Here is a 23,204-nt window from a genome sequence, read left to right on the forward strand (position 1 = left end):
CATGCCAGGGTTATTGTCATGTGGGACACATGTAATTTATGTACTGGATCTCTGCCTCGTCAGGCCTATGTGTGTGCTATGGTGCTCATGCATGTTTCCATTTGTTATCTTTCATGTTTTTGCAGGTGATGAGGCACTTGATGCTGTGGAGGAGGAGGAGATGGTGCAGACCCAGGAGGAATCACAGCCACAACCGGGCACCACTGGAGGACGTGGGGTGGTGGTGGGTGAAAACCCATTTGTCCTACAGACCATGCTGTCCATGGGTGTCTCTGGGTACACCTCCGCAGACCTCTATGAATCAGGTGCTGAATCGGACATTGACACATATGTGCCGTCGCAGGCGAGTGTTTCTGGCAGGGATGCTGTTCTGTCCAACCAACCTGCACCGGGGGTGGACCCCTCTATGGGGATTTCAGTGTTGGAAAGTCCGCCTTTGGCGGTTACGGATGCAGGGTCACACTCCACAATATTTGCTCCTGTTCCTGGGCCAGCAAATCAAAGGAGGAATGCAGTCCTGCAGCCTCAGGCAGTGCCAGCACAGCAAGGTGCAGATCACCTTGCCCCAAACAGGTGTGGTGCCCGCCAACCCAGTGGCCGTGCGCCACCAGGCAATACTGTGTCGGAGAACTCCATGTACAGTATAGCAGCACAATAGGGGGAAACGTGTGAAATGATGGCTCAGGCAATGGATAGGGTGGCCACTTCCATTCTCCCCCATGAAAGGCAGATAGAGCTCCAGCAGCAGGCAACAGACTCCATTTGCCACTCACACAGGGAGGACATGTTGGCGTCCAACAGGGACCGACGGGCTGGACTGGAGACTCTGCGCACAGCCATATCTGCAGAGGCCCAGGCCCACAGGGAAGCCCTGAAGTTACAACACAGGTCCCTCAGAGATACTCTGGGTGAACTTGAGGTTTCCCGGAATTTTAGGTCAGAACAGCAGCTGGAGCAGCTCACACGTTCACTCTCAGCTGAGCTCCAGGCAACCCGTGCGGAGATCCGGGCATCACGCGAGGCCATGCAGGCAGAAATGTGTGCTGCCCGTGAGGTGCTGCATGGGGATCTCCGTACCATCATCCTGCAGAACCAAACCTTCCAGACCCGCATCCTTGCTGCCATGGAGGACCATACCAGGGCTTTGTGTGGGCTGCCTCCCATATCACGGCCACCTCCTGATGTAGCAGCAGAGGGTGATGACAGCGACGGCAGTTCTCCCACTGTAGTGTAGCCGTGCAGGCCATGAGTCCATGGAGGTATTTTCTTTTTCTCAACATCCACGCATGTGGGTGTTGGGGTGCACCCTGTACCTCGTCCCTCCTGGGTGCCCCCCCCGGTCCACACATGGCCATTTTTTATTTTAATTTTTAAGTAATTTTCTTTTACAATGTGTTGCTTTGTGTGGCTCCCGTGGGCATCCACTGTGTATTCCAGCTGGTCACATGCAGGCTTGTCTGTCTTTGGGTTAGATGCTTGGGTTCCTGACACACACACCCCTCCTGCTTCCCTTTTCCATGGGCTTGCAAAGGGTGTGACCAAGTGACAGTAACTTTCACAGTGACATTGGGCTCCCATGAGTTGTGTGGGCAGCCTGTAGTCAAAACTGTGTGTACATCCCTAGTGGGGATTGTTGTTGGATTCTACACTGCATGGTGTATTGATATATGCTTGTGCATCCATGTCTTTCTCCTTATATACATGTAGCTTCTTCATGTCTTCACAAGCCCGTCTCCTTTGCAGATGCAGTTCATGTTGTATGCAGTACACTGACACATTTGCCTGACAGCAACACTCTGCAGTTGGAAGGGGTCGATGTGCTGCCTTAGTCAGGTTGTGAGACTTGCACTACTTTAATTTTATACTGTCATAGATTGCCACTGTTTCATCCTGTGCTGCTGTTTTGTGTTGCTGGTAAGTATTTGTTCATGTGTGCTGGTTTTGATTGATTACTGGGAGCATATTGTCTTTGCCCTGTTTCCATTTGGGACAGTGCACATTGTGACACTTGTGTCATGTGTTATGCATTCATTTGGTTGCTTTCACATTGCCTGCCATGCCATGGTGTTGGGTAGCTGAGATAGGGAGGGGTTGGGTGACATGCCACTATTTTGATGTGGTATTTTGCAAGGGGGTAGTCGTTCATGCTGCATGAATGTGTGGCTTTTTGTGACACAGATTGGGTGTCTTTAAGTAGCTAGGGATGCACACAATGTAACACTTCCAGGTGAACAATCTCAGGCTGGTATGGTTGTGACAGTTGACTGTCCCTTTTGTCATCATCAGTGATTGTCAGCTGGTAAGTGCCAGGGCTGTGTGCACTCCGCAGGGGTGGGATTTTAGGTGAAGTAATTTGCCACTAGCTGGTTACGGGCTGCCTCACCACGTGCCCTTTCACCTCCCATGCGCAGCGCCCGTGCATGTGGTTGGGGATGTGGGGGCACCACCATGTCCACCGCCAAACCCCGCCGGGTTGCAACATTGTGCAGGACACATGCTGCCACTATGATCCTGCACACTACTGGGGGCGCATATAGCAGCTCCCCACCAGAGCAGTCAAGGGAGCGAAAGCGTGACTTGAGCACTCCAAATGTGTGCGCTCCACTATGCCCCGGGTTGCAATATGGGCTGTGTTGTATCTTATCTCGGGTGGTGTGGTGGGGATCAGAATTGGCGTCATCGTGTAGGTGCTCAGAGGGTAGACACTGTCCCCTGGGGAGGTGATGATGGCTATCATTAGTGGGGTTTTCACATTAGTCAGTATCTGACATGCATGCATGTGCAGAGGCATTTATACTCACCAATCAGCCATGTGTCGCCATGCCGCCCAGCTTCCAGGTCCCGGTTTAGGGGTGACATTCTGAAAAACAAACTATCATGGCTTGAGCCTGGATAGTTGGCATATACTGAAGTGATGATTCCCTTGGCATCACATAATACCTGCACGTTGATTGAATGCCAGTGCTTGCGGTTTCAATATATGTGCTCAGTGGCCCTGGGAGGGCGTAGAGCCACATGGGTGCAATCAATGGCACCTAGCACTTTGGGGAACTGTGCCACCCCGTAAAAGTCCTGGATCACAGCCTGCCTTTCTGCAGGTGTTCTGGGCATGTATATGTGCCTGCGGACTGAGGGGCGTGCAGTCATGATGGCCAACACCTGGTGTAGGCAGCGTGACTGCGTGGCCTGTGGCACACCCCCCACTATGGCACTTGTCCGCTGAAATGACCCAGTAGCCAAGAAGTGCAGTACATTGATCACCTTTTCCAAGGGGCTCAGTGCTTGCGAGCACAGGGTGGGTGATGCGAGGTCATCCTCCCACTCCCTCACCAGGTCTAAGATTATGTGTGGTGGAAACCTGTACCTCCCATACACCTGGTCATCACTCATCCCAAAATGGCTGGTCCTGGGTAAAAAAATGCAGGGCCTGGCTATCCTCCTCCTCCTGCGGTGTCCCACGACCACTGCTGCAAGGAACGGTATATTCATTGTAGCATCTGAGCTTGTTTGTTGTTTGCGCGCACTTTTATGCTGCACAGGGCCGCTTAGGCCTGCTTCCTGCTGGCGTACGTGTTTCCGGATTAGCGTGTCTTTTTTGGCGCACGCCTTTCCCCTGTTCGATTCCATGAATACGTGTTGTGTGTGGGCGTTTCGAGCATTTACCTCCTGTACTTCCCCCATAACGCCCACATTTTCAGGCGTTGTTCCCCACTCCACGTGTTACGCCCCGTGTTTTGCCCACTTCTGTTGTGTGCGCTGCGCTATGTGCTCTTTCCCTGTGCACGTAGTGCACGCCGTTTAATGACGTGTGCGCCCGCGTGCGCCACCCACGATTTTAGCGCACATCCCAGGATTTACCCGCACACTGAATTCCATGAATCGATGTGCGTGGCTTTGGCAAGCGTGCGCTGCGATTTTCACGCATGCGCTGCGATTTTCACGCTTGCGCTCCCCTTTTCGGCGCACATTTATTCCATGAATCGGCTCCTGAGTTGGAACTTTCTGTTGACCAGTTGCTGCAAATCAGGATTTACTTGTTTTCTTTTCTTGAACTGTGAAGCAGAATCACATATAAACCTTGGGAAGGGGAATTCACACAGGTTGTAAAGAGAGACTGTGATTACATTATTAATTCAATCACTATTGATTTGAACTGCCATGCATTTCCTTGTTCATTTATTGTATGCATGAGTGTGAGGGACAGATATCATTTGTTAGAGTTTTTCCTTTAGTTTCTTTTTGGCACAGCAATCCTCGTCAGGGTAGGGATAGTGAGGCGTTCATCCAACCTTTTGATATAATAAAATGGCATTTGTTGAGAAACCTTCACAGAGTTGTCCACCTCCAATTTCTGACCCCACACACCCTACCACTAGTCTGCAAAAGGTTTCAGCATCCAAATGAAAATAGTAACAGGAGAACGTCTCCCTTCTCTTGGTGAACTGGGTCAGTTTTGATCTCTTTCCCATAAATATTTTGCAATAGTTGAAGATTCAACAAAGCGAGTATGGTCAAGAGAATGACTCCATTCTACTGGCTCTCCTTGCACAGTCTTGAGGGCTGCCTATTGTGACATTCTTTAACAATAGTCCTCAAAGGTGTCTTCACTTCTTCCCAAGGGCTTCTCCAAGCTTGCTTTACAGCTCCAGCAATTCATCCCCATCTTGCGACGTTACGAAGATTATCTCCAGATAGCTCTTGTTCTGTAGGATCCTTGTTAATCTTAGTTGGATTATCACTGTGACAAGGGAGATTCCTCTCGTTGCACTCTTATTTTTCATGATGAGGAAGATCACTCCCGAGATTTTGTTGGCACTTGGTTTTCTGGGTATCACTACTGTGATGAGGGAGATTACTGCTGAAGCAACTTCCACTTTCTGTGTCTTCTTGGTAATTACTGTGACAATGAGAATTGCTTCCAATGCAACTTTCACTCTCTGTTCTCCCTGGACTCCACCCGGGTTTCCCCGCAATTCCTGTTACCTTGTTTGTGTTGGGAATATGTGTCTGGTTCTTTTAGGGGTCGTGGGTAGTTTGTTGTTTGATCATTGTTTCCTTCTGGATCGCCTGCGCGGCTCCACAAAGGCTTGGGGATGGTATTTGCAGCATCGTTGTTGGACCTTCCAGAGTTCATGCCACCGCCTTAACTTCCCCGACACTGGAGTGAGTCAACTCCCTGTCAGCTCACAGGATTCTTCTGCTGTTTCCACTCTTCTGTGTCCTCTCTTCCGAGGATCATCTTATCAGCACAGCTGACAGGTTCTGGGGGGGGGGTGGAACTTCCCAAGCTTTGCTGGCTTCTCTCGTCTTCCTTTAGTCCATTCTCAGCTTGTATCTCACCTAGTTGGGCCCACCCAAGCACAGTGTACTAGTCTTTTGGTTGTTTTCATGATCTACCCTTCATGCCTCCTTGTGGCCAACTCTTCCCAGTACCCTTAGAAAAAGGTGTGCCATCATTCTTGTTCTTCCTCATCTCAGTGGTGTCAAGTGTCAAGGAAGGAAGTGAGGGAATGTTACAGTAACACACAGAAGTACTTTCAGATGCACTCTCTGCAAACTTTAGGGTTTTTGTAGGTGCAAGGGCACGAGGGCTTGGGAGTTCCTTCACATAACAGGAGTCCTTATCCCCTCCCCATGGGGGGAGTCTCTCCCTGTGAGGTCCCTCTTTCCACCGCCACCCCTAGGTGGATATATGGGTGGCAGCCTCACTTGCCTAGCCTCACAGGGAAGGGCTCCCACAGGGGAGAGTGGCCAGATCCTGTGAATCGTCATACACTGCCACAAATATACTCTGACAGCCTCCGGTCTATGGACTAATGCTTTCTGTTTACAATTTAAACCCTTTTAAATATCATTACATTTAAGAAACTGTTGATTAAACAGCACATTATCCTTACTCACAAAAAGAGCCTACAGAACAACAACCAGTGAGTCTTTAGGGGGAGATAAAATATTTCTGAAAAGTAAGAGTGCGTTCCACATCGATATCGATTTCATAGAGATAAGACCAAGCTCATATCATTTGGCAGCTCTTGGCACATAGTTGGGCAAACACAAAACGCTTCCCCATAGGCATGCCTCTATTGTCCCCAAAGCGTCCCAATCAAGCGAAAAGATGGCTTCTAAACCATAGATGATTTTAGGAATAGCCTTAGCATTATAATACTTTAGCACTGGTTTCAGGCTAAACCTGCCATATTTGACTTGTACTTTCCTCATCTTTGGTTTTAATATCTCAGCCTTGGATCGCACATAGGCTGTTAAAGGTTATTTATTAGGTTTTGAGAAGCTCAGGATTCCCAAGTATACAAAGTGATCTCTCACTTCCAGAAGTACCACCTGTAGATACAAATTAAATATAACTGGTCTGGGAGAGCATACAAATCTCAGAATCTTTGTTCTACTTTTATTAATGATCACGTTGTTTGGTTTCGTATAGTCCAATAGTCCCACCAATCATCTCTGTAGGCTGAATTCAGTACAATCCATAAAGGGAAAGTCGTTGCTATAAACCAATCACTTCAGATGTTGATGACCAAATCTAGGGGACACCAATTCACATCTCTCACCTATATAAGATAAAAAAATGTTAAATAAGCAATGCGTCATAATAAAGCCTTTTCGAAGGCCCCTCAACGTATCGATTTCTTGCAGCAAAGTCCCATTATGGTCTAATCTCACACTTAAACTAGTGTTCGAGTATAGATGGCTTAGTATGCTGAGGAGTACCACAGGCATGACCCACTTGGCGAGTTTAACCCATAGTTTTTCTCAATTAAAATACATCAAACGCAGAGGTAAAACCAAGAAAACATATCTAGGCATTTGGTGAATCTTGTGTGCATGCCTTATTTTGTAACAAATATAATGTTGTACCATTGAGAGAGGTGCCTAGTATCCGTCTGAACCATGATTGAAATATATTTGTGTCCTGAATCAATGGCCCATTTTTCGACGTCCAGTAGAGTGATGGGCCTATAATTCAGAGGGTCTTCCGTGGTCCCTTTTTTATGGATTGGAGTCACGGTAGCGAGTTTCCAGGAAGATGGGGTTGTTTTACTGGTGGCAATATTGATAAATAGTGAATAAAGTACTAAAGCCCACAATTTTGGTGCCCTTTTCAAAAGTATGTTTGAAAGGCCATTTGGGCCATTAGCACGCAAGATACTTGCCTTTTCGATTACTGACAAAACATTATCAAGCTCAAAGCTAAGCGACCACTTGGGTTCCACTAAACTCTCTGGTTCAGTTTGAGGGTTATCCTTGTCAGCATAGAGTTTGACATAATGATTTACCCAAACCATTTCTGGTATAGGATTTATCAACATTTTGCCTTGCTGGAGATCTACACTGTTAATCAGGGACAGAACATCCCATTTTGCTTAGTTAGTACAATATTAAGCATATTTTCATCCTCTTTTTGTAGCATCAAATATGTATGCTGCTTCATCCAATTTTTATGGCACTGTTGTGTACTTTTAATAAGGTACAATTTAGAGTTTGGAGTACATTTCAGCTCATTGATACACTTGAGCTCCCTCCGCAGGGCTCATTTTTTTCAATTAAACTTTGTGATCAAATTTGTGTCTATGCTGTTCCTTCAGTACCACCTGGTCAGATGTCAGGACTTGAATAGTATCTTTAAGAAACAGACTATAGGCGGAGGGAGAGGTGAACTGTTCTCTTACATCAATCCGATATGAGGGAAGAACCATTACAATGATATTGTTAATTCTTAAGGCGTTACTGTGAGTCCATTTAATATGATTTCCAGCCACATTAACAGTGCCACCTAGAAAGGCTGTCAGCATTTAGCTGCTTATGAGGGAGGAGGAAAGATGCAGTCATCATTGTGTGATCATTCGGATCTGTATCAATGACATGAAAATTAATGCAGTGAAGTAATAAATCCTCATTCACCAGAACATATTCAATTCGAGATTTAAAGGCTCCATTGTGTCAAGTATCGCAGAGCTCAAGATCGCCCACAACATTCTCAATTAAATATTGCAATTCCCAGTTAAAATCAGACCATAAGTATGGTAGCCTTGCAAATTGGTTTGTGATTACAGATGAGTTCCCTGCTATTAACTTATTAGTTATACATATCTACTGGAATCCATCTAGAGGTTCCATCGTCCAATTTCCTAATAAACTGTCATCTTTGCTGGAAGATTGGTACTCAGTGAGAAGGGGAGGTTTTGTTTGTTTGGCGGATGATTTTAATTCCCAGCTTTTGCCCAAAAGAGGAATTGATAGAGGTGAGAAGGAAAAGTATTTATTCACAGTAACTTCTACAACATTATTTTAAATTTTGTTCTTTAAAATAAGTGATAACATGCAGATTCTTGCACATACGTGTTAAACTCAAACAGTGCACTAATTAAACATTCTACCATAAACCGTTCCTTGTTGATTAATGGCTAATGTGGCGACAAAGAATGGCGAGACTGACCAAGTGGTGCAATAGTGGATGCTACAGACTTTTACTAAATGACAATCAAAACTGTCTATCCCTAACTCTAAGGGGGTGGAGTGTCCTTACCTAAATTAAAGAAACTCCGGTGTTTGTCAGGAAGTCCATGTAAGTCAAAACAAAAATGCAACATTCCTGGTAAAGGAATTCTATCCCTGTCACTACAACAAAATCCCATTAAGTCCAGATACTGTTCGTAGTCTAGGAGAATGAATCCCTTCTCCTGGATGTAAAGCGTCCAAGCGCCTCTCAATTTCTTCAAAACCAAAGTTCCCCCAAAGTTCTGTGATCCAACAGAAAATAAACAATCACATAACGTTCTCATGGGGCTAGCGGAATGATTCCCTTCTCGTAGCTGGTTCCCCAAATGTACTTCACCTTTCTTAGTAAGGCTTGTAGCTCCCTTATTGAGGTTTCCACCACCTCTAGATTTTGTAAAGTTGATCCATCCCCACTGGGACGATGAAGCTGTTCTTGGAATCCCCCTTGACTCTCCAGCACAACACTTTTGCCAAACTGGCTAGGGAACTGTATCACAAAAATGGTTTACCATTCTTGGAGCCCCACGCTGCTCGTTTCTCTGATATTGATAGTGGCTTCGACTGTCCTTCTCATATAGGCTCGGGCACCACCAGTACTCTACAGTTTTCCCAGGCTCGTTCTCATTTATCTGTAGCAAGCCTGGGTTAACAGTTTTGGCGGCGTTATCAGACCCAACGGTCCACCCATTACAGGTCACGCCACAGCCGTACACTCTCTGTCTTTCTGTTGGGCCCTCTGCCGGCCCTCTGAGGAGATGCTTTTCGCTCATCAGGGGAATTCGTCTTGCCGGGGTAAAAGGCCATTGTTTGCGGTTGCAGTCTTATTCTCACCTGCCGGCCACCAAGTATAGTTCCGATAAGGTTTGGCGCTCTGTCTTTGTACAGAATGCGTGCTCCATTTTCTGCTTCTACTTCTCCTCCCAACAACGGAATGAGCTACTGGCCGTCCTTGTGCGTTGTCCTGAACCACACCCCCATTCCCCTCTTGTGGGCTGTCCTGTTCTTCATTCTTCGACATGTTGGGCCTGGTTGCCAAGCCCTACCTCCTCTTTCTCACTCTCTTGACCTCGGCCTCCTAATCGATTTCCATTCCTTTTTGCTACTCTCCCCGGTCTTCTGCCTTCATTTGTTCTGAAGCCCTGAAATAGTGGCGCCCGCACTGATATACCGCCCATTTCATTAATTACAGCTGCGCTGGTGTTTTTCCCGGTCTCTTGTAGCATTCTCAAGAGTTTCTTTGTCTCAGTACCTAAATCGTCAGTGTGGTTCAATGTTTTCAAAGTAACACATGGTTTTAGTCATGAACTTAGACCCATAAAGTTTTGGTTCCATTGTCAGCCTACCGGGTTGGGGATTAAAGGGGTTGTGCCTCCCAATTGCGTCCCCTAGAGGGACTATTGGTTAGCAGCCTCACCTCCCTAGCTTATTGGCGAGGGCATCTCCCTACGGGAGAAGTGACGCCATCGGAAGGATAGTCACACTAAATGTACCAGAAATTAATTTACAAGCAATGGATTTGAAAAGCTTGTCACAGCATTAATTAAGTGCTGCAGTGACAACTAGAATGTTGCTCTGTACAGGTTTTGTGATTTCCCAACTGAAGCATAATAACTGATCCAGAGTAGGAGTGAATGTACTTTTCTTATTACAGGTCAGTTCTAATAACAACATTATTTCCAAGCTTTCATATGAAGATTGCAGGCTGCCATGTATTATAAGAGCATTACACACGAGAAGCACTCGACCAGTGGATTGTCCAAGATGGAAACCCAACTTGATAGGGGACAGGAGAGAGGGTGGTGCTCCAGGTAAGAAGTCACATGGCAAAGAAGAAGACATGCAGGAGTTTTACTTGAAAAAGCAGGAAGTGCTATTGGGCCCATGTTAGCATGGCCAGGATGGTTCACTGTGCATGATTTGAGAACAGGGAGGACAGAGGCATACTTGAAGGAATCAGTAAACACACCAGAAGAGAAACAAGATTTGATTTAGCAGCAGACACATGCGAGAAGGAATAAATGCATATATCAAGTAGAAAATGTTTTGGATAATATCAGAAGGAGAAACATTAGGATTAGACATTGAAAGAAACACAGAAGTAGGAAGTAAAGCTTTATGTTGCACCACAAAATCTTACTACGGCTAAAACAAAAGCTTATACTAAAAGTGTAAGTCTGTCATCTGAAAATTATTTTAACTCAAAATGTCTTGCAAAATCTTGCTTCCAAAATCCCAAACTTAACCCTTTTACCAACAATACCCCTATGCAAACACCCAAGTCAATTTTCTTCCTCTGTGGTTGTTACCAAGAGTCTAGCGATGCTACCTCAGCATCCCCCTTTTGCACCGTAATCCGATTTTTGTACCTCAATTCACAAGGTGTGACGGACTGCGTGAGTCTGACACACTTCTATATTGGCCCTTCTTTCACTAGACTTACGTCCTCTGGTTCTCATCCTCAACTCGAAGGAAACCCAAGGTGTGCATTTCAGGTCCATACTTGTGTCACACACAAGGCCGGGATAATAGCAGAATCTTTGGCTGGTTTCTGCAATGCTGCGCCCAGTTGGCCAACTGAATGGGTGGTATAGCACAAGGACCCAAAAATGTTCACCAGTAAGATCACAAGATTAACCTTTCTGATGCTTGGTTGGCCTTCTTCTTTTTTCTGTCTTGGATTTGTGGCTACATTCCCCAGTGCCCCCTTCTCACCTGTCTTTCTGTGCCTCCTCAAGGGCACATGATCGTACCAACTCCCTTCTTTGACTTTACCCTTTAATGCTTGCAACATGCCTGCTCCCTTTCTCTAAACATCTCCTTTTTTTCTCTACTTTCTTCCTCCTTCCCCTCTTCTCTACCAGTTTTGTTTTCAACTCCCTCCTGGGTACCTTGCTCCTGGATGTTCTCCACCTTCTCCCTCCTAAAGTCTTTGCTAACACCCTCTTAAGCGGTTTCTTTCTTTCCCCCTGACATTTTCACTGGCCAACTCTCCAGTATACTCCCCCTTCTACGTTCCCTTATCTCTTCTTTTCACCTGTCCAATATATTTCTCCTCGTATCCCTTAACTCTTCCTCCTGCCACCTCCATCCTTCTGCTATTTACCCTTAACCACCTTGTTCTCCATTTCGCTTCTTCTGTCCCGCCATGTCTCTCCAGCCTCCACATTCCTGTCCCACCTCCTCCTCATTCTTTGTCCACCAGCAACACTCTCCAGTGTTCCGTCTCCTTCCCAAATCACGCAAATCCCTCTTTCACAGCTTCTAAGTTATATAAGGACTGGGTAACGTCTCCAGGGACTACCAGTGTATAACTGCATTCAGGTGTAGGCCATACATGTACTGTAAATGCAATTGGTTTGATTGCTTTGGTGTATGTGCTCTACACCGCTCCAAATTTCTCCTCCCTACATCTGCAGAAACATGGACTACGCCATGATTAAGGCTGTACACCATCTTGGATCCGCATTCATTGTATATCATGTGTGGGACTTATTTTTTAGAGTTCCACAGTTTGGCTCTATGCATAGAAGCACCTGCCTATGCTGTAGCATTTGCGGAAAGCATACTGACTAATGCACACCATGTGTTCCCTGATTCCAGAATTCTTGTGACAGTATTTTGTGTGAAAACATGAAATCCTTTTCTTTTGGTGGCCCTGATAATACACCCTCTGGGATGTGCAATTGCCTGCCTTCATGTTTCATGTGAGGTAGGGGTGCTGCCACAACTTTAGGGGGTATAATCAGAGGGCACTGTGGCCAGAGGATGGCAGGTGGATTAGTGAGCCTAGTTATGGTTGGGGGGTCCGCCTAGAAGCACCTTGTGGAGAAATGAGATAAGCCACTGCTAAATGACTGTGGCCTGGTGGTGTGGGCTAGGGAATCCTCGTCACACCACCCTACGGCATAATAAAGCATAGCTGGCAGTGGTGCTGGTCCCCATGGCCTCCCCACACTAACTCAAGAGCCAGTCAGCGGAATCCGTCGCACCGCCCGCAGTAAAGAATGGAGGTGCAGCATGGGAGTGCAAAAGAGACAAAAATAAATAAACATGGGGCACAACGCACAAGAAAAGAGAGAAGGGAATGAAAAAACATGAGCTTCTTGCTTTCACTACTACCATGCAGACAATGTCAATTTGACAACCATCTGACAGCTACCACCAGTTTCAATGTCTGCAATATCTCTGCTCCCCTACCATAAGTGTGCAGCACTTTTCTCCTTTCTGTTCAGTATTCTTTCTCACTAAGTCAGTCAGAAAGCGAAGCCCTTTGTACTGAGCAGGTGAGCTGTAATGACAGAAAAAGTGGGAATGCTACACCTCTGCACACAGGAGGGCTGCTGCAGTTTATTCCCGCAGACCCATGCTGCCAGTATTTTCTTTAAGCACTCACCATACTTTGCTCAGCTTTGTGCGTGCTGGGTGGGTGCAGAGTGCAGGATAAAGCTATATATTTTAGGCTGAGATCTCCAGAGGGTTTCTAGGGATTCATGGAAGAAAGAGGTCATGGCCTTGTGTTGTCTGTGGCGCCTTTTCGTTGCCCCAGATTGTATTAGGAACCGAGCGTGACATTGAGTCTGTAATGATCAGGGGCTAGGTGTCAAGGTCTCCACAAGGTAGATCACCTGAAACCCTAAGCTGGTTGATGTTCAATATATATATATATATATATATATATATATATATATATATATATATATATATATATATATATATACTGTGCTTCCACATGGATTGTAAGGGAAACCAACAGGAAACCCTAAATCCATGGGAACATGGACACACAAACTCACACACTCACAGATTAACCATCAAACAATTACGTGGTGTGTAAGACCCCCCTGGATTGAGTTTACAGACCAGCGATGATACTATATACACCCAGTGAGCACCATCTTTCCCTGATGGTGCCCAGCCTCCCACAGCCCTTTCCCCAGTGTGCCCCACTCTACCGGTGTGGCTCAACGCCTGGTCTGTGCTTCAAGCAAGTCCCTCTGTCAGTGCTGGAAAATAAATAGGAACACGCAGCTGGACAACACAGGTTAAAGAAACAGACAAACTCTTTGTATATCGAAGAGGATAGGAATAATAGTGACTAAACTGCGATTTAAGGAAATATCGAGCATGGATGCAGCCACTCTCTAACAGATGTGGGTACTTCGTGGTGATGGTGGGCATTAACCATAAACCCTGGCTAGTCTAACAAAGGTATTATCACTGCACAATTAGCATGTTGCATTTTTTCTTTCTTTTTAAAAAAAAATGCATATTTGTAGGGCTAACATGGAAATCCCACTATTTCTATTTTTACTATAATCTCTATGGCAATACAAGGCCAACTACTTCCTGTCTCACAGTAAGCGTTCAATTCAGTCTCCACTGATCCTATATGAGAGCTAATCCCTCATGGTCTTGAGGATTTATGCCTTGGTTTTGCAGGAGAACAAGGACACTCCAACTTAAGCTACTGGGGCCTCCCTGTTGTGGCTCCCTTGAAATTAAATAACATGTCTTTTACACAACCAGAAGATGTGATGTACTCTAGGTACCATGAGGTGCAGAATTACTCCTGTTCATGTTTTCAAGTTCTAATTTGTAAGTGCATAAATATCTCTTGGTCATCTAAAAAAATCATATGCAACGTCTATCACTCATTGAACTTTGTAAGTAGAGAAATATGTTTCTATGTTATGCGTTGGACTTCTAGGAGCCTGTCAAAGAAAGAAGGTGTGGGATATGGGGTGGGCATGGAAAGGGAACGTGTACAGTAGAATTTTTTTAAAAAAAATATTAAGAAAATGAAAGATTGCTTGGTTTTCTAGTGTAGGGTTTAAGCATTCTTTCCCAGCCAGATTAGCACATATGCGCTCATCAAAAGGAATCCACTAAACTCCATTTGTACTGACCTTGGCACCCTTTGCAGAGTCCCTAACAAGTGCACAGTAGGACACAGTGGACCAACAGTATGTACTACAAGGTGGCAGTGATCCACATAACTATTTAAAAGAGCCTTTTGCTGATATTTCAGGTCATTATATTAATAACTTTTCCATTGCGGAAAAACTATCGGACATTCAGGAATTTCCACAAGAAACACACATATATTTTATAAGACACACAGATACAAACTGTGGAGCTTTTAACAAGGGCATATTTGCTATAAAATTGTCTGTGAGTGCAAACTATGTCTAATTGCAACTCAGTAGAGTAGGTGTCCCAGTAACTCAAAACTCTCAGCCAGTGTTTTAACTCGCTGTATAATCGTGGGAATATTAATCAATCTCCTTGCGAGATCCACAGAAATCGTATTTAAACCTTTCTTTTGGCAACTGGATAGGTTTCCCAGTGAATCAAAATTCCCAGCCAGTGTTTTGACTCACCATGCGATTGTGAGCATATTGTGAGATCCCTGAAAATAGTATTTAAGCCTGCCTTATGACAACTTAGGGTCTCTGGCCACCCTCTTTGGGCCCACCCCCACCCCACCTTCATGTGAGCCAAAAACCCTGGGTGTCACCTTTGACTCCTCTCTCTCCCTCTCTCCTCACATTGCAGACCTTGCCAAGGATGCCCACTATCAGCTGCACCTCCTCAGAGGCATTCTCCCTTTCCTCAACATCCTCTAGAAACTCAATGTCTCCTCTCTCAGCTGGACTACTGCAACAGCCTCTTCCTCAATCTTCCTTCATCCTCCCTTCGACCCTTTCAAATAATCCATAACAGGACTGCAAGATTTATCCTTGGCCTCAAGCCCAGGGACCTCATCTCTCCAGCCTTAAAATCTCCCCACTGTCTCCTGGTTGCTGCTAGGATCAATTTCAAGACCCTCTGAATCATCCACAAGGCTGTCTGGGGCCTGGTACCCCGCTACATCCAACTCTCTCTCCCTAAATAAGTCCCTGCTAGAGACCTTCGTGTTCTAGCTCCAACTCCCTGCAGACCAGGGACTTCATTTCACCAAAATGCCAGGGGTAGCGGAAGTGACATCACGTGACCCTTGACCTCTGATGACATCTCAGGAAGTGATGTCATTTGACCCCACCCCAAAGTGATATCGCGGGAAGCAATGGAACACGACATTTCACCCCGTGACAAAACAGGAAGTCGCATCACATAGCACTGTTCCGACAAACACTATGAAAAATATGGTTACAATATCACTATAATGTGAGATATTTCATACAAGAATGGATCGCCATATGTATCATTAAGATCAGTGTGTATAGGCTCATATTACCAAATTACTGTGAATGCAAGCAGACTTCCAAGGCCAAATGATAATGATGTGTTATTATATAGCACTTACGCTTAAGCGCTTTATGTGCAAAAATATACATACAATATCACCCAACCTGTGTTGGTACTCATTTATCGACCTCAGAAGGATGAAAGGCTGAGTGGAGGTGTTTAAGAACAGACTAAATCAGTGACTCACCCCCTGAAGTGTGTCTAAAATAAACCTTTAATAAGTCTGGTAATTATTGCATAGAATTCCAGAAAGACACCTTATTTGGTATTCCTATTCTTTCTTATTTAGGGTCACTGCTGAAAGTGTTAGACTTGTGGAACCCCTGTTCTTTTTTTTATTTTTTAAGAGGCCTGAACAAGAAAGCCAGCCAGTCCAGAAGCAAAGAGCCACATGGCGCTGGCCACAGCCCAGGAGCTTGCATCAAAACAATTTACAAAACAATAAATAATAAATGACACTTTTTAAAAAAACATTTTTTTAGGGGTAGCCAGGGGGACCATGGGTGTAGCAAGGGAGACCTCATGGGTCGCCATGGCGACCCCTAAATGACGTCCCTGGATCAGATGCTTCGCTAAGCATATAGTGGGGGGGGAGATCTCTCCTCTGCAGGAGCCTCCCTCTGGAATGGTCTCCCTGGCCCCTCTCAGGCTCGAACAGGATCTCCTTAAGTTCCGGAAGCTCCTCAAGACCCTGTTTTTCTCTTCTTCCTTCCCTCTCCCCTGCTAACACCCCCCTCTGCCTCAGTGACTAGCTGCCTGGTTCCCTCTGAGTTCTACAGGGTACCAGCACCCCGCCTAGTCTACCCCGATCCTCGCCCTTAGCATGTGGACTTCCTCCACACCCATCCACCTCACACTTCTTGTTACTGCACTTGCACAATCTGAATCTCACAAGGCCTAGTAGGACCAGTATTGTTATCTTTCTCCCTTGCTCCCCTCAAACACCATGTGTTGTATAGGCGCCTTACAAATATCCAATACATAAATTAACAAATAAACTGAGTAAGTGTCCTAGTAAATCCAAACTCCCAGCCAGTGTTTTGACTCACCATGTGATCATGGCCATATTAATCAATCTCCTTGTGAGATCCACAGAAATAATATTTAAGCCTTAAATTTTTTTGCAGAAATCCATTGATCTATCAGATTTATACTGAAGTAGCATTAAACAAAATAGCAATACAACAAAATAGAATAAAAGGAATGTGTAATATCATCAATGGGAATGTAATCAGCCCATTTAGTGTTCACTATAAATTAGAGAAACATTTACCTTTGAGTACAGAGACTTGAAGTGATCTGCAGCCGTGTCCAGTTTACTCTGTACCATCGTGCAGGTTGCAGAAGTATCAACATCTTCTTGATTGCTCTCGACACCATCTCCCTTGCAGAAGGACTTTGCAGTATCTATCACTCTCTGCCCAGAGATTGTAATGTACCTTAAATCTCCTTTATGAGAAATAACATCTTCTGAAAAGCTTTTCTGCCTTTGTAGTTTGGTCCCGACACCACTGAAATCTGTGGCAGCAACCTCCAAGTTCTCCATCTCTTCCTTGGACTGCTTTAGCCAACTTTCAAATTCTTTGTAATCGGTTGTAAACTTCTCTAGCTCCTCCTGCACAGACTGGATTAGTTTCATTTTGCGGTCAGACTCAGCTAGGCTTGTCTCATACTGGGCCTTCAAGGCGCTCATGTTCCTCTGCAGCTTCTCTTTGTCTTCAGGGGACAGATAGCACCCCTGCTTCTCCAATAATGCCTGGGCAGACTGGGTGGCTATGATGACATCTTGGTGTTGAGACACAAGCTTCTCGTGCTGAGCCTATGGATACATTGCAGGACAAGGTTATGGGTGTTCTACACAACACTCAGAAAGATAATGTTATTACATATTTAATCATAGCAGGTTCCCATATTGAAGGCTTGCTACAACACACCACTAACTCAGGAAGCAACTCGGAATTAAGAAATGCCTTCTTTAAAGCAACTGTGAACCCACATATCCAAACAAACTGTATACACCACCCTGCCAGCCTCCCACCAACTTTACATATGTAAGAAATCTCATAATTGTACCCCTTAGCCCTATGAGTTCACATGAAATATTCCCCTTGTGTGTTTCCTTTTCCATGTACAACCTTCAACTACTTTCCAAAGATAGGTGTATGACTGGCTGCTAAGGCAGCATTCCTATTTTGGGGAATTCATAGGCCACTGTCTACGGCCACTCAACCTTCTGGTTTTTCCCCTCTTTCTTTTTTGGAACTCAGACCTTTTTCAGTGGCCAGAGACGCTTCAAGTGGTGTCCCTCTGCCATTACAATCCTTTTCCCATCACTTAAGGTATATGGTCCAGGGTCGTCGATAAGGCTCCCACACCCAGGGGCACCTGTCAAGAACCTGCACCCCATTTTTGCCCTAGTTTGATTTTACCACCTTTAAGGAAGGCATGGTATCAACAGTAGACACAGACACAATAGAGGTAAGTTTTAAAAACCTTTATTTTATAGTTTACTGGGGTGGTGGAATTCCTAACTGGCCCTAACTCTAAAATGGGAGCAGTCGCGAACATTAAAGAAACAACAAACAAGTCCAAGTCAGTCTGGTCAAAATAAAAAGGCCTATACTAAAAAAAAAAAAATTAACCTTGCCCTCCTTCTCTAATGCCAAATGTCAAAAGGGAATACAAAAGGAAAATAGTGAACTCCCTTCCCCACGTTCAGAAGCAAGGGGTCACAAGAGTTCCTTAAAAGGGATAGGTGGATGGCACAGTTGTATCAGTCTTGCACACGCTGGCTTGCTGGTACAATTCAACAGTTCAGGCTTGGGCTTCAAGCTTTTGACAGTCCAATCAATTCTTTAGGCATCATCCGCATTGCCACAGATACACAGTTTTGGTCCTGGCTTTCACTTTGCCACAATTCAACACAGGCTTCCCTCTGCCGGGCTCGAGTCTGTCTCTCTTTTCCACATTCAACTTTTCACCTCATCAGAATTCAACACAGGCTTCCCTCTGCCGGGCTCGAGTCTGTCTCTCTTTTCCACATTCAACTTTTCACCTCATCAGAATTCAACACAGGCTTCCCTCTGCCAGGCTCGAGCCTGTATTTTCGCTTGGTGGGGGTCCCCTTCCTCATGTTCTGTCCATGACACCTTTTACCGTTGAAGACTTTCGAAAATGCAAGGATTTTACGCAGCCCTCTGCATGACCACTTTGACTTCCTTTTAGGCAATTTGACAATTAACAAATTTCACAACGCCAATGCTCCTTGGTACTTGTAGTTTCACTTTTGCCCTTTTGGCACCTTTTCATAGTTCATATGCAACACCAATGCTTCTTGGTACTTTAGTCTCTACTCTTGCCTGCTAGGTATCTTTCAAGGTTTGCATGCAATACCAATACTTCTTGATACTTGTAGTTTTACTTTTGCCCTCTTGGCATCTTTCAAAGTTCATATCTTCTTTACTTGTGCCCTCTTGGCGGTTTTCAAAGTTCAACAGATTGCTTTTCTCTCAATCAACTTTCGCTCGGGATTGTGGTTACTTTGTTTCCTGCTTTCCATAACTCAGAACATTTCACAGAGACTTTCGATTGTGCGATTCCGCTTTGCGGGACCACTCTGTTTGTATACTTTTCTCATCATTCATTCATTGTTCCATTCAATACGGCACACGTGCACCCTTGAACTCTTGCTACATGCTTTCTTTTGCTTTTAACACAATCTAGGCTTTTGTTGCTCTCGATAACTCACTGGTTGTGTCAATTAGGCTTCTGTCTTCAATTCTGTTCGCCTAGCAGTTAAGGCCGTTACCAACGCCTCCTGTGCTCCTCCCCAACTCCGTCGTTCACCCGGAAGGGTAGCGGTCCACCTGGAAGCACTTTGAAGGTTTTCGTTTTCCGCTTATTCGTTTTCGGTCATGGAACGCTTATGGCTTCTAGAAAGGATGTATTTCTCGCCGGGCTTTATCTCGTTCTCCGCAGCATTCCGATCAGCCCCTTGGCCTTCTAAGTTCCATAGCCTAATTCGCATCAGGCCCCAAAGAGATGTTCCTTCTCGTACTCAGCCTCACTCAGAGTGTGCCAGTGCGTGCCACCTTTTAACTTGACAGGGATTGTTAACAAGTGGCACGGTATATGTGATTTGGATTTTGTGCCTGACTCTGCCTGACCTCATTAGAGGGACAGAGACATTGCAAGTCAGTAGAGGTAATCCTCCTGGCCTCATTCCTCATCTTCTTCGGCTCAGTAGTTCAGTCAATGTGACGTGGGGAGGAATTGTGGGAGTTGTATTTTCCCAAATTATAAGCAAGGTTAGGGGTTAGATGGGTTAGGGAAAAAGGGGGATACCTTGTCTCACCATCAGGTGCTTCACCTCCACTCCTGAGGACCCCTTACCCAGGTCATCTTCCCTTGCTTGTCCACCCCCAGGGTCGGGATCCAAAAGTGATGGCCTTTCCCTGGCCACCTGAGTACAGATCCCTGTGGACTATGATGTGAAACATCCTACATTGGTTTTAGGGAGTAGGTTGGGGGGCAGCTGTCATTTAGTTTTTGCTTCACCAGGGATGCAAGACATTTTACTACAATGGTAGCCCACCTTCATTTTCGGAGGCCATTGGGTTGCCAATGCTTTTATTTAGTTCTGCTTTACATTAATTTGTATTTTAGGACTTGGTACAGGGTAAATACAAGGTAGACCTAAAATGGCTGTTCTGATCACATGTGGCCTCATTACTAGTGTGACGGTCAGGAAACAAAGGTGCCGGAAAGCTCACCGCCACCCTTGGTTACGGACCCCTACACTATGAGTCCGCCTGCCGTGGCAGCTGCGCCCGACAGGTCTGACCCTGCCGGGTGCAGCGGCCATGGTAGGCAGAGCCGTCACGGAATGCACAGTTAACCGGCAAAAGTCCCAAGACAGACATTGGCAAGGCTGCCAGGACAACAACCTACCATAACCTTCTTGGTGTTGTGAAAAGGTATGTAGTTGTCCTTGCAAATGGCTGTCTTTGGTTGATTAAGCTATGTATAGAACAGCACTGCCATCTTAGACAAAGACAATTTCCTGGAGAAAAAGTTTTGCATTTGAGCTAATTTGTATACCCACAGTGCCTTACTGTTGTGGCTCAGAACGGCAGGTGATGTTCCAGCAATGGCTACTAGGTGGCATGGTGGAATGTGTGACTTGGCTCAAATGGCCTCTAGATGGCAGCTCTACATGTTTATACACAATCAGTTTAAAGGGTTAGCTGCCACAATGCAGGCACACACCCAACTCTTAAGGAACAACACATTGGGAAAGAGTTGGCATGAAGAGGAAATGCTGTGTTCAAGGAGCCATGTACTGAGGCATTGGATGGTGGGGAGGGGGGTCATGCTGTTTACACACCGCATATCAACAGGTGTGCACCATTACTAATGCTCCCATAGAAAAACCAGCCAGGGAGCGAGGTCATAGCCCATGCCCATATAATCAGATCATTCTACCTAAGGATCACAACAGATCACAGCTTTATCATTACAGGACATGATAACACAGGTTTGATCTACTAGTACGACCATGTTCCACCACAAACAGCTGATGTGGTACTTATTGGAAGAGAACATTATAAAGTTATCTCATTATAGCCACTGGCGATCCATGCTAGTAGCATGATTACTGCTTGTGATTAACTCCAATCCCCACGCCTACCACTCCCATTTACACAGTGTATTGTGGAATTCATTATAGTTTGTGCTTACCTTAATATTTTGGTATTGTTGCTGGAGATCTTTTACTTTGGAATGTGGGTGACCCTCCACGCTGGTGTCTGCTGTCTGCAGAGAGTGGATCACATTCCCATTTACTTCCTCCATTCCCTCAGAAATGGAATTAACCTCATCCTCTCCTTTATGTGTTCCATTCTGCTCCATTTTCTTCTTCCTTTTCTTCTGTCCATTCTCCGTGTTCTCGTCCACATTTGACAACCAGTCCAAAAGACTTTCTATTTTATGGGTGCTCTCTTCCAACTGTTCAACTGCTGCAACCTATGTAGCAATGGTTTACAGAGAAACAAAGAAAGTACAGGTTACCATATTATAAACATGACCAGGAACATTAAGTCTAATTGTGTACCTTCCTAATCTCCCAGCTTGTGCCAAATTCAATGTCTCTGCTTTGTTTCTCTGCCATGTCTATCTCAGGCTTTCTAGAAAGTCTTCATACATGGCTGGACAGATGTATAAACAAGCCATTTTTCAGTGCAGTGCAAAGTTTGAGATTCTTTGCAACTTGCAAATAATGATTATACAAGTGTCATATACAAAAACAGAGCATTAAGGTTTTGCAATATGGTAAGCATCAAATTGTAAACTTGATGAATCTCTATTGACAATTTGCAAAAATCTGCCTAAATAGCAAATTGGCTATTATCTTTATTGGGTGACTTATTTACCCTTTCAGGCAGTCAAATAACAATGATGTGCCGTGGAAAGAGTTATGCTGTCTCTCAGACACATGGCCCAGGAGGGGAGGTTTAGCTGAAGAAGCCACACAAGCAGTAGAAGAAATAGGATAACAATAAAAGTACAATATACTTACAAAGGAGGTGATACAAACTATTTGGTGAGAATCCGCAGAGGGTGTTTGAGACCACAAAAAAATGCGGCGTGTCCTAGATGTTTTTGGAGTTGCCATGTTTTGTGATTCAATGTTTAAGATTCCTTAAATGTGCAATGCCGTTCCTTCCCTTTTCTACTTTACAATACACACTTTGTGGATTCTTATGTATGCAATATTTGCACACCGTGAATGTTAACATAGTCGCAATCAGCTTTTGTGAATTCACAGACATTTAGTATATCAGGAGCCAAATAACCTAAGGTTTGCCTTGGTGATAAAAAAAAGTGGAGAAATGCACTTAGCACCCGTTTTGCTCCTTGTGTAATACAGAATGGTGTAAACAAGTTTTGCCCCAATACATATTACACAAAGATAAGGGAAGTTACGGAAACCAAGAGTGTCCTCAGACATGGATGGGTAAAGTGGCCAGCAATCATTGATTTTGTCTTATCACCTTTAGTTGTAATTTGAAAAGAAGGTAATAAGGTAAAGCATCTTGGGGATGAGGATATTAATATCCTCTTAAGGATCCAACATAATTATAAAGCAACAGCATAGAACAGCATAGAAATTGCTAAAAGCATTATAAATGACTAGGCAATAGGACCCAATGCAAGTGATAGTAGGTATATTAGGTCAATCAGAAACAAGAAGGTTGTGTCATCTCATTAATAAACACACTTTTCAATCAGAGGAGAACACTCTTGGACATCACATATTAGTTGACTGTATTCCCCATCTCTTGAATCCAGATACTTTGTCTCGGGAGGATAGCTCAGCGGCAACATGCTCGCTTTGGAAGCAAGATGACGCGGAGCAACTCCGGTTCGATCCCCGGGTC

The 23,204-nt window shown here is 44.9% G+C and overlaps 1 protein-coding gene across 19 annotated transcripts in view; it reads right to left on the reverse strand.

Moving 5' to 3' along the window:
- Window positions 1-23,204, reverse strand: part of DST (dystonin) — a 2,190,048-nt gene that overhangs the window by 636,643 nt on the left and 1,530,201 nt on the right. For all 19 annotated transcript variants that reach the window (XM_069606170.1, XM_069606155.1, XM_069606164.1 and 16 more), the window contains 2 exons: window positions 21,505-21,789; window positions 17,039-17,584 (listed from right to left, as the gene is read on the reverse strand). In XM_069606170.1, coding sequence (XP_069462271.1) covers window positions 17,039-17,584; window positions 21,505-21,789 — 831 coding nt within the window. The remainder of the gene's footprint in view (window positions 1-17,038; window positions 17,585-21,504; window positions 21,790-23,204) is intronic.

This window comes from Ambystoma mexicanum, chromosome 4p, assembly GCF_040938575.1.
Source record: "Ambystoma mexicanum isolate Mex_15411 chromosome 4p, UKY_AmexF1_1, whole genome shotgun sequence".
NCBI classification, from domain to species: domain Eukaryota; kingdom Metazoa; phylum Chordata; class Amphibia; order Caudata; family Ambystomatidae; genus Ambystoma; species Ambystoma mexicanum.